This window comes from Aulonocara sp. 'chitande type north' Nkhata Bay, linkage group LG1, assembly GCF_057382095.1.
Source record: "Aulonocara sp. 'chitande type north' Nkhata Bay isolate Kocher_YH1m ecotype deep benthic linkage group LG1, A_spYH_male_GT1.1, whole genome shotgun sequence".
NCBI lineage: Eukaryota > Metazoa > Chordata > Actinopteri > Cichliformes > Cichlidae > Aulonocara > Aulonocara sp. 'chitande type north' Nkhata Bay.
The window spans coordinates 2,587,927-2,598,085 of NC_141344.1; the positions used below are offsets into that span (position 1 = coordinate 2,587,927).

General features: G+C 46.2%; 1 protein-coding gene across 2 annotated transcripts; it reads left to right on the forward strand.

Moving 5' to 3' along the window:
- Positions 1-109: 109 nt before the first annotated feature.
- gpn1 (GPN-loop GTPase 1) lies at positions 110-6,866 on the forward strand. Of its 2 annotated transcripts, none has more exons than XM_086291283.1 (13): positions 110-322; positions 1,012-1,105; positions 1,336-1,442; positions 1,530-1,567; positions 2,538-2,616; positions 2,694-2,788; positions 3,213-3,258; positions 3,344-3,490; positions 3,715-3,797; positions 6,015-6,054; positions 6,131-6,221; positions 6,301-6,402; positions 6,499-6,866. In XM_086291283.1, the coding sequence occupies exons 1-13, from the start codon at positions 155-157 to the stop codon at positions 6,603-6,605; spliced, it is 1,197 nt and encodes a 398-aa protein (XP_086147409.1). In that variant the 5' UTR covers positions 110-154; the 3' UTR covers positions 6,606-6,866. The 2 variants fall into 2 exon arrangements, with proteins under 2 accessions (XP_086147409.1, XP_086147488.1); XM_086291362.1 differs by having other exon boundaries at positions 112-322; positions 6,304-6,402.
- The last annotated feature ends 3,293 nt before the right edge of the window (positions 6,867-10,159 follow it).

Sequence of the window (10,159 nt, forward strand, 5' to 3'; positions counted from 1 at the left end):
TGTAAAATATTCTAATAAAGTTTCCTTGTGTTTTCATCGTGGTTTATTAAACACGCTGCTGCCTTCTGCCTTTCGTTTTGAACACCGCGTTTCCATTTTACGACAGCGGCTGCGTGTGGACGGCAGCCGGTTACTATAATATCCCTCCAGCATCATGGCAGCGGCGGCGGATTGTCCCGGCACTGATGCGGCTTTCCCGGAGACCCGGGGCAGTTCGGCGACGGCAGGTGGCAGCGGGGTCCCGGGAGCTGCTGCCGGGGACAAACCCGTGTGTCTCATCGTGCTCGGCATGGCGGGCTCCGGGAAAACCACCTTCGTCCAGGTGAGTCCCGGTCCCTTAGCGGCTAACGCAGCTAGCCGCATGAGTTAGCTTCTTCAGAGAGAGCGAAAGGTAAATAAACGAGCAGCGACAGGTACCGGTGTGTGAGCAGGTTTACATCAGAGGAGGAGGGAGAGCTTTTTTAATTATTTAATTCAGCTAAAACTCAGGTACCAACCAGCTTTCTGTGGCACACCGAGGAAGCCCCCAAAACGCGCACAAACCCATTAGCATCAAAGAAAATCAGTTTGATTTCAGTCAGATAGGAGAGGCAGCAGGTTAGTTATCCTACAACAGCCTTTAATAAAATAACTTAGAGAAAGCATAAAAGCTCAATAGAATATAAGTTACGTCAGCAAGGTATGGATTACATAGTCTTAGCACGTTTAAGTAGAAAACAATAGAATATAGAGTAGAGTCAAACTTTACTAAATTGTATATAACCCAATAAATGTTAAAATAGCTTAATAAAGTCCCTAAATTAAACCAATGACACCCTGTGACTGATGTTTGCTGCTCCTTCAGTCTGAGCTCAGAGATGAAGATTTTTTTTAAGCAGCTGATGTTAACATCTTCAGCTTCCCCCCTCTTCCTCAGAACATTTCCTCCATATGAACAGTGTTTCCTGTTTGTCTGCCTGTTGTGAAGTGAGCCGCAGTCTCGAGTAATCTGAGTACTTTTGTTTCCTGCAGAGGCTGACGGCTCACCTGCATTCCCTCAAAGCTCCTCCATATGTCATCAACCTGGACCCCGCCGTCCACGAGGTCCCTTTCCCTGCAAACATCGGTAAGGATCCATGTGTTTGCTGGACCCTACTCATTCAAACCAAACTGAACTTAAAACTTGATGTGCGATGCTGGATTTGCAGAAGTGCATTTAATATTTGCATTACACATCACAGCGAAAGCAAATAAACCTTCACGTGTTTTTGTGACTCAAACGGAGCCGGAAAGACTTTTAGCTCCACGTCATCTTCAGCGTCTGTTAGTTTTCTCTGTCTGTCCTCCTGCTTTCAGACATCAGGGACACGGTGAACTACAAGGAGGTGATGAAGCAGTACGGCCTCGGACCCAACGGCGGCATCGTGACGTCACTCAACTTGTTCGCCACCCGTTTTGATCAGGTGACTCACAAATCTCAACATCCCGCGGTACGAATGTTCACACCAGACAAACAGTTCGGATGCTGACTTTGTGTTTGTTTTCTTCAGGTGATGCAGTTCATCGAGAAGAAGCGACAGAATCACCGGTCAGTATGTAGCTGCTTATTTGCAGCTAAATGTTTTAAGGATTGTGAGGGATGCCAGCGGCATCCTGTGTGTGGTTGTGATGCACAACACTCCAAAATATTAAAGGAACACCTTAAAGCACAGCAGATCTCACTGAGGGTAATAGGTTAGGGGTAATGGAAATTGAAATGATGCGCCTACACAGGGCTAAATTCAAAGGCGCCCCAAAATCAAAGTAAAAAAATCGATGCAGGCCCGTTTTGTTCAGATTTCGTTGCAGGAGTTCAGAAATGATTCTCGGGAGTTTGAATCCCCCCCACGTGTTTGCATGAATGCCTGACGGCGCCGGGGTGATGTCCTGATGAGAAACGTAACATCGCAGAGGAGTTCTACTGATTTAGGTCGGGCGATGCGGGGCAGTGCATGGATCAGTTCCTTCATCCTCTAGGGACGGCCTGCATAGTCTCGAGATAAGAGGCTGCACCAGCATAGGCTCCGACAACGCCCCCCGTCTGTGTCTGATTGGTTGGACATTCGCAGCGGTGTCTCATTGGAGGCCTCTTTGTAGTTCTGGTCGTGCTCATCCTGTTCCTCCTGTTACTAGGAGTGCTGCCCTCCTAGAGTAACAGCCTGTTTCCTGGAATCTCCTCCATGCTCTTGAGACTTTGCTGGGAGACACGGCAAACCTTCAGTAGCACTTATGGATGCGCCATCCTGCAGGAGTCGGACTATCTGTGTAAAGATGTGCAGGTCGGGCCTGATGCTGACCACAGCCAAATGCAAAAATCCTGAAAAACAGTAAAAGGGGAAAAATGTCCTCCAGTAAAACCAGTCCTGTTCAGGGTTGTCTCAGTGTTGTTTCACCTGTTGTTCATTTCATTCACAGCGAAGCAGCTGATCCTGATTAAAGTTTCCTTTAATGTTTTTGAGCAGCGTATAAACATCATACTGAACAACAGCATGAATGAGCAGGTGTCTCTCTGGCTCCAGGTACGTCCTGATTGACACCCCAGGTCAGATCGAAGTCTTCACCTGGTCGGCGTCTGGAACCATCATCACCGAAGCTCTGGTGGGTCTGCTCGTCTGCTTTTATGTCTAAGTTATGAATAAAGACGAGTCGTTTAGAGCGTCTGCGTGCATTTGTAGGCGTCATCCTTCCCCTGTGTGGTGATCTACGTCATGGACACGTCCCGCAGCGTCAACCCCGTCACCTTCATGTCCAACATGCTGTACGCCTGCAGGTACCGAACACCAACCACATCAGATTCATTTTAATGTTTTCTGTGAGACGTGATGACTCTGAGGTCTGATTTACAGCAGCTGCTCCTCCCGTTAGTCTCTCACCTTGGAGTCGGACTCCAGCTCCACTTTCTAAGACGGCCGCTGGTCACCATAGTTCTGGTAGCAGCAAATGGGCGTGTCCTCCCCCATCTCCAGTCCAAGTCGGTGGAGCTGGAGTCCAGCTGCAGGCTGCAGAGATACTTCAGAAGCCCTCGATCATCCTGCCGTTTGGGATACACGACAGCAGCTAGACTTTCAAAATAAGAGCCAGGGGATTGTGGAGGCCTTGTTCTTACCTGAAATGAGTCACTAAATATACCTGAGCATCCCATCAGGACAGTCAGCAGAGTTTTTGTTTAAGTCCTCTGATTCTTTGTGTTTCAGTATCCTCTACAAGACGAAGCTGCCCTTCATCGTGGTCATGAACAAGGTGAGGACGCTCGGCGTGCTGCCGGCTCATTGCTGAACTCGTTGTTTCTGATGACGGGGTTTCCTCTCGTGGTTTTCTTTTTCAGACCGACATCATTGACCACAGCTTTGCGGTGGAGTGGATGCAGGACTTTGAGGCTTTCCAGGACGCTTTGAACCAGGAAACCTCGTACGTGAGCAACCTGACGCGCTCCATGAGCCTCGTGCTGGACGAGTTCTACACCAACCTGAGGGTGAGAGGGACCGCCGAAAAACTGGACCCTTAGCAAATCCTTAAACCCCAAAGTTTTAACTTTGTGTGACGCACACAGGGAGAGGCTATGCTGACGGTTTACCTGCTTACAGGGTTTTAAATAGACTGTATGTAAAGGATGGATGTAGCCACACTACCTCACGCACTGATGGGTCAGAGCAAGTTAGAGAAAAGGATAAAGCGATAAAGTCTCTGCACCTGCAGGTGGTGGGCGTGTCTGCGGTGACAGGAAGTGGATTAGACGAGCTGTTTATGCAGGTGGAGGACGCGGCCAAGGAGTACGAGAGGTGAGTCAGACACACTGGTGATATGATGCATGATCATTAGCATGAGGAGTTCCCAGTGAGCTGATCTGACTCTATACAGCTGTTTTAAAACATTCAGGCACTTTTTGACCAGAGGGGAAAAACACGAGGTTATCTTTGTTTGCTCAAAGCGTCAGAATAAAACCTCAAACCTGACATGATTTAAGTAGTTAAACAACAACAACACTGAATGAAACACGTGTAAAATCTTTGTTTTAATTTTTTTGTGAAGTTCTCCTCCAACAGTAGCAAACTTGATTAGGAAACTGGCGGCTAGCAGCTATGTTGGGTCTGTCTAGCACAGGCCCACCGCTGGAACGAGACAATTTAACTACACAGCAAAAGCACTGAACACCAAGTAGGCAAAGTTCTTCGTGTTACTCATGCAGAGACCTGCCTGGAGCCAAGTGTCGTTCCACCCACTTGACCACAGACTCTCAGCCAGGTTCCCCATAGCACTCCTTTTATTCACATGAATATACATAGGTTCATTAACATATGACGTCTACATACACACAGAGTACTGTGTGTGTGCAAGTGCAAGATGTGACCCTGTGAAGACTCCCTAAAGCTGGTGCCAGGAGTCTAGCGGTCCATCTAAACAAAAGGCACTTAGCCTAAAACTGACATAGCCACGTTTATCCTACCATAAAACAATAAGAGCAGGTACGACCTCTCCCACGCTCCCAGGATGTGAATGCCAGAACACTCTGGAATGCACACCAAGCCTTTGCAGACTATTAAGGATCAAACCTCTACCAACATGACATTGATTATACAACTCTAAGCATATATGAGTAGATATTTCTAAGCATAAATGACAATCAGCAGTACAAATCTAACAAGCTACACCTGTATCGCGAGGCCACACCCGTCATATTGAAAACTTTAATAATAATAATGGATTGCATTTATATAGCTCTTTACAATTCCACTCACATTCACACACTGGTGGAGGCAGCTACAGTTGCAGCCACAGCTGCCCTGGGGCAGACTGACAGAAGCCAGGCTGCCATATCGCACCATCGGCCCCTCTGGCCAACACCAGTAGGCGGCAGGTGAAGTGTCTTGCCCAAGGACACAACGACCAGGACCGAGAGCCCGGGGATCGAACCGGCAACCTTCCGGTTCCCAACCCCCTGAGCCACAGTCGCCCTTAACCTTTAATACAGTTTTAATAGGCGAGTTATAAAAACATTTGGTCCTCATAAAGCTGAGAGGTTTTTAATTTGTATTTTATTTTTTACCTGAAGTGTTTTTTTTGAAGTCCTATAAGTTATGAGTCTATTAAAGATGAAGAATAGTAAAGAGATTAAATGTCCTTTGTGTCTGCAATATGAGGACGCTGCGTGTGGTGTCAGCCACTAGAGGGCGCCAAATACCCATAAATAATCCCAGAAAGTTGATTGTGGGAAACGTAGTTTTTACAAGGCCTTTCAAAGGTTTGCTGCAGTTTTGTAAAGTCATGTGTGACTTTAAAGCCTCCCAGAAACTGTACAGAAAGCCATAAACTTAAATCACACTTTTGTATGAATTAGTTTATTTTGATGTTTTTTTTGCATGTTGTGCACAAAAATATTTTGTTTTTCCTGCACTTTAGGAAAATTAGTGTCAAAAATTAAACTATGAAGACACTCAGAATAGATTCTCTGTAGTTGGAAAGTATGTTGCGCAACTTTTTGCATTTAAAGTTTTGAGGGATAAACCTAGAAATATTTTGTGGGCGACCGTGGTTCAGGGGGTTGGGAAGCTCATCTTGTAACCAGTTCGATCCCCAGCTCTGTCCTGGTCGTTGTGTCCTTGGGCAAGACACTTCTGCACTGCAGCAGGTAAAAATATAAAGATAAGCTGTAGCGGACTTGGTTCTGTGGTGGGCTTTAAAGGGTTAATCAGTGATTTCCTGACCTGGATGACTGAGCGTGCATCACGAAACCATAAATAATGACTTTGAATTAATGACCACAGGACTCTGTTTGCTGCAGTATCCATATAACCACATAAGCAGTATACAGTCTGTAAAACATGGTGTGGTGGTTAGCAACAGTAACAGTTATTTTATTTAACTCAAAAATAAAAACTAGACTTTTGAGTCGTGGAGCTCGACGCTGAGCGTTGGGTTCTTTTTCTTTTTCTTTTTTTTTTTTTCATGGAGGAAACAAATTGTTGTGATGAACTGAAGTCTTCCTCCTGCTTCCTCAGGGACTACCGACCCGAGTACGAACGACTCCGCAAAGAGCTGGTGAGTGCTCCGTTTTGTTTCTCCCTGTTGCTCCGCCCTCACGTCGTCCTGTCTGAACCGACTTCCTGTCCTGCAGACCGACGCTCAGAGCAAGAAGCAGCAGGAGCAGCTCGAGCGGCTCCGGAAGGACCTGGGAGCCGTCGACATGAGGAACACGCCATCCACAGGTAGAGCCGGCGCCATGAAGCTAAACTGTTATTATGCTACGTTTTTGTAGTTCTAACTGACCGATTGACTTCCTGCCAGCAGATGAAGCCGACATCGCCGGGCCCAGTGACCTCATTATGACACGCGGTAATCCTGACGAGGAGGCGGTGGACAGCGACACAGACGACATCGACCACGCCGGTGAGGAAAGAGTTGGCGTGGATTAAGCTTCCTGATTTTCTTAGAAGCCTGAAATTATTTCATAAACATTCGGACGTATGATGTTTGATTTTTCAGTGACGGAGGAGAGCAAGGAGACCGAAGCCTTCGGAAACTTCCTGAAGGAGAGGATGGAAGTGGTTCAGGTCCGAAACAGGAAGTGTATGATGCCCGAGGATCCCTGACCTCAGAGGTTTCCCTCTGCAGGACACAGACTATTACCTGGAGCAGATCTTCCACTGCTGACGCACCTCGTCACAGGTTCAGACACGACGAAGCGAGGGCTGAACTTCCTGTATGATCAGGTGACCTGATTGGCTGCTCCTTCCCAAAATGAGAGAGAGAACTATATTTTTATATCTTCTGTTCCATTACTGTTGGCTTTGTTTGTGAAAGTACTGAAAGGATTTATGGCATGTAAAATAAAATGAGCTCTGATATCAGAACTGGGTTTAAGCCTTCGACTCGACCTCGTGATTCCAGAAGCTCCGTCTTTGTTCAGACGTCAGGAAACAAACTCCACGCTTACGGAACAATAACAGGTCACTGAGTGCTGATTGATCGATAGTGATGTAAATAGGGCTGCCACGATTAGTCGACTAGTCACGATTACGTCGACTATTAAAATCGTCGACGACTGATTTAATAGTCGACGTGTCGTTTGAAGCTTTGTAAGATCTCAAAAGACGCAGGAATAAGTAGCAGGATTTAAGAGTGTAATAACGGACTTAAACAGAAGATGGCAGCACTGCATGTACAAGGATGCCAGCTGCCGTTAAACCCCGAAGAAGAAGAAGCTGTGTCCCAGAATTCATAGCGCAGCCCTGCTCAGTTTCCAACAATGGCGGTAGCTAGTTAGTTTTAATATTACTCTTATTATTGTTTCTGGGTCACAAAATAAACGTTTAACATATTTTCAGGCGAGAATGTAGCTGTGGAAACCTCAAATATCTGCTCAGTTTATCAAGACTAGGGATGGGTACCGGTGTCGGTTCTGACATAAACGGTAGTAACCAGACCGAAAAGCAGCGCACATTTCGGTGCTTTATTTCGGTGCTTTTTTTTCCTGAGCTGTGACACACTTTAGATTCTAGCCAATCATTTTACGTTTCCGAGGATAGTAGGCGGGGCCAGGTACGTACATTCTGTTAGAGCAGAGCTACAGATTAAAAATGTCCAAGGCGAAGCGGTCAAAAGTCTGGCTGTACTTCATAGCAAAATATGCAAACTCAGCAGCAACAAGTGCTTTAAGCTGATACTGTGATACTGTCAAAGGAGGTAACACCTCGAAACTGATGAAACACCTGGCGACACATAGCGTTTTTTTTAAAAGCCCAGAAATGCGCCGTATTTGATAGCTTGCTGCGAGACCTCACACCGAGCACATCTACTGCGGGTGGGTTGCCTGTTATGCAACATCCCCCAAAAACACGAAGAGGAGAGTCCTGGCCCCTAGCCCTGCCAGTGTAGCAGAAATGATGACGGATGATGGTGGCAGCAGCCGTTCTTCTCTGCGTGAGTGGCTAATTTACGTTGAGTAGGCTAACCACGTTATTACATTAATGCATGTAAGGTGAACTAGCAAACATCATCATAGCTACATGCTGCTGTCTTCTTGTTTGATGGCAGATACTCCCTTCACCCTGGCTAAAAAGGCTAAAATGACCAAAGAAAAAGTGGAAAACAGTTAAACATGAGAGGTTTAGGACAAAGTTTGTGTTTTTTCCATTGTTTAAGCACTGCTTCCAGCCAAGAGTGATACCATATATGCCCCATAGCTGCAGAAAAGGCTAACATTGTTATCTTTTTACAAAAAACAGCTGAACATGAGAGGTTTTTGGACCAATTTTGTGTTCTCCATTCTTTAAGCACCGGTTTGAGCACCGTTTGAGCACCGGCACCGTTTCAAAAGTACCGATTTGGCACCGGTATCGGATAAAACCTAAACGATACCCATCCCTAATCAAGACACCACATATTTTCAAAAGCGCTCCGACGTTTTCGGAGACGTCTGTTACCCACTAGCTCGATAGCTAGCCGGGGGCTAGGCTCACTAGAGCCGTGAGAACACCGGACTCCCGGCAGATCGTTTTCAAACCCACCGCCGTCTTTCGCTACTCAGGTTAAACATGATATATGAGTCACTTAGATAACTTCAAAATGTTATTGTTTGGCTTTTTTAAGTATTTTATTTGTTCCTGAGTAAATCGGTTTACTCAACTCCACCGAAACAATCTGCAAATTTCATTAAAATTTAATAAACTATCATCTTGTCTTTATTTTTAGTTAGCACAGACCTGAAACACTTAAAGCTGTAAGCTAATGATAGTTATATAAGAGCAGATGCTGCTGGTGCAATAAGCTGTACGTTTTACGTTCAATGGATGATGATCTGATTAGTCGACTATCAAAATAATCGTGTGTGGCAGCCCTAGATGTAAACCAGCCGAAGTCTGCCGTGTCTCTCTCAGGCACTTTCTACACTGGAGTCCGTGAGCTCCTAAACAACGACGCTATAAAGCGTCCAGGTTCTTTGAAATGTTCTCAGAGAACATAGACGATGTTCTTGTGATGGTCACAAATGTCCAGAGAAATAACGGAGAACTGCACTTCCTGAGACGGGCACCATCAAGGGAGGACGTCCTGTCCTAAACCGACCAGTCGGCACGCATTAGCAGGATGCTAGTGTTTAGTGGGCAAAATGAGCTCTGTGAGAAACTAAAGGACAGACGAGTCAAACTAAGTCCGATGTCGGCTGTTTGTCCTAAATAAATGATGGGATGACATGTGGCTGCAGGATGCTGTGGTTCAGTGTGCCCCATCACACCTCCTGCCCCATGCTTCGTGGTGGGAACCATGCATGTAGAGACCGTCGTTCACCTTTTCTGTGTGGCACAAAGACACAGTGGGTGAACCAAAGGTCTCAAATTTGGACTCATCAGACCAAAGCACAGATGTGCACTGGTCTCATGTCCACTCCTTGCTCCTGCTTGCTGCTTTTCCTTTGTCCTGACCATAAAGACCTGATTCACAGTCTCCTCTGAACAGCTGATGTAGAGATGTGTCTGATCTGAGCTGCTGTTACCTTGCCATTTCTGAGGCTGGTGACTCGGATGAATTTATCCTCAGCAGCAGAGGTGACTCTTGGTCTTCCTTTCCTCATGGGAGCCAGTGTCCTCGTAGAGCTTGATGATTTTTGGGACTGCACTTGGGGACACATTCAGAGGTTTTCAGGACTGACTGGCCTTCAGTTCTTAAAGTGATGATTCCGATGAGCTCTGCGTCAGCTGATGGAGAATCCAAACTGTGCTGATTCAAACAGCATTGAAGACTTCGCCACGATGACCCGTGGTACCGCTCCAGCGTGAAACCCCATCATTTCCTCCATCAGCGGGTCAGGATTCTGCTTCACGTTTCGTTGTGATTTTGTGAAAGTGTCTCAGGGCAAGCAGGCTCATAGAGTCGCCTGCAACGCAAAAACAAACGTTAGTGTCAAAGGTCAAAAGGGCCTTAATCTGACAGCGCGGTTGTGGTTATCGATGACGTCATTCCACAGCAGGACATTTCAACGCTCACCGTTTTGCTTTGCGTCTGGTAAACAGCTGGTAACCACCAGATGTGGATTCTTTTCTGCTGTTTACTGTTCAGAAAGACTTAGATTCTGTTTAATTTAATAAGAGGTGCTGAAAAGTGTGCAAAGGTTTTTCCTCTGGAGGAGACGGCATGTTCCCAACAAACT

Coding starts and splice junctions, on each gene's coding strand:
- gpn1 (XM_086291283.1), top strand. CDS start 155: ATGGCAGCGGCGGCGGATTGTCCCGGCACTGATGCGGCTTTCCCGGAG. Junction 1,106..1,335: donor CCCTTTCCCTGCAAACATCG/GTAAGGATCCAT, acceptor TCCTGCTTTCAG/ACATCAGGGACACGGTGAAC. Junction 2,617..2,693: donor CCATCATCACCGAAGCTCTG/GTGGGTCTGCTC, acceptor GTGCATTTGTAG/GCGTCATCCTTCCCCTGTGT.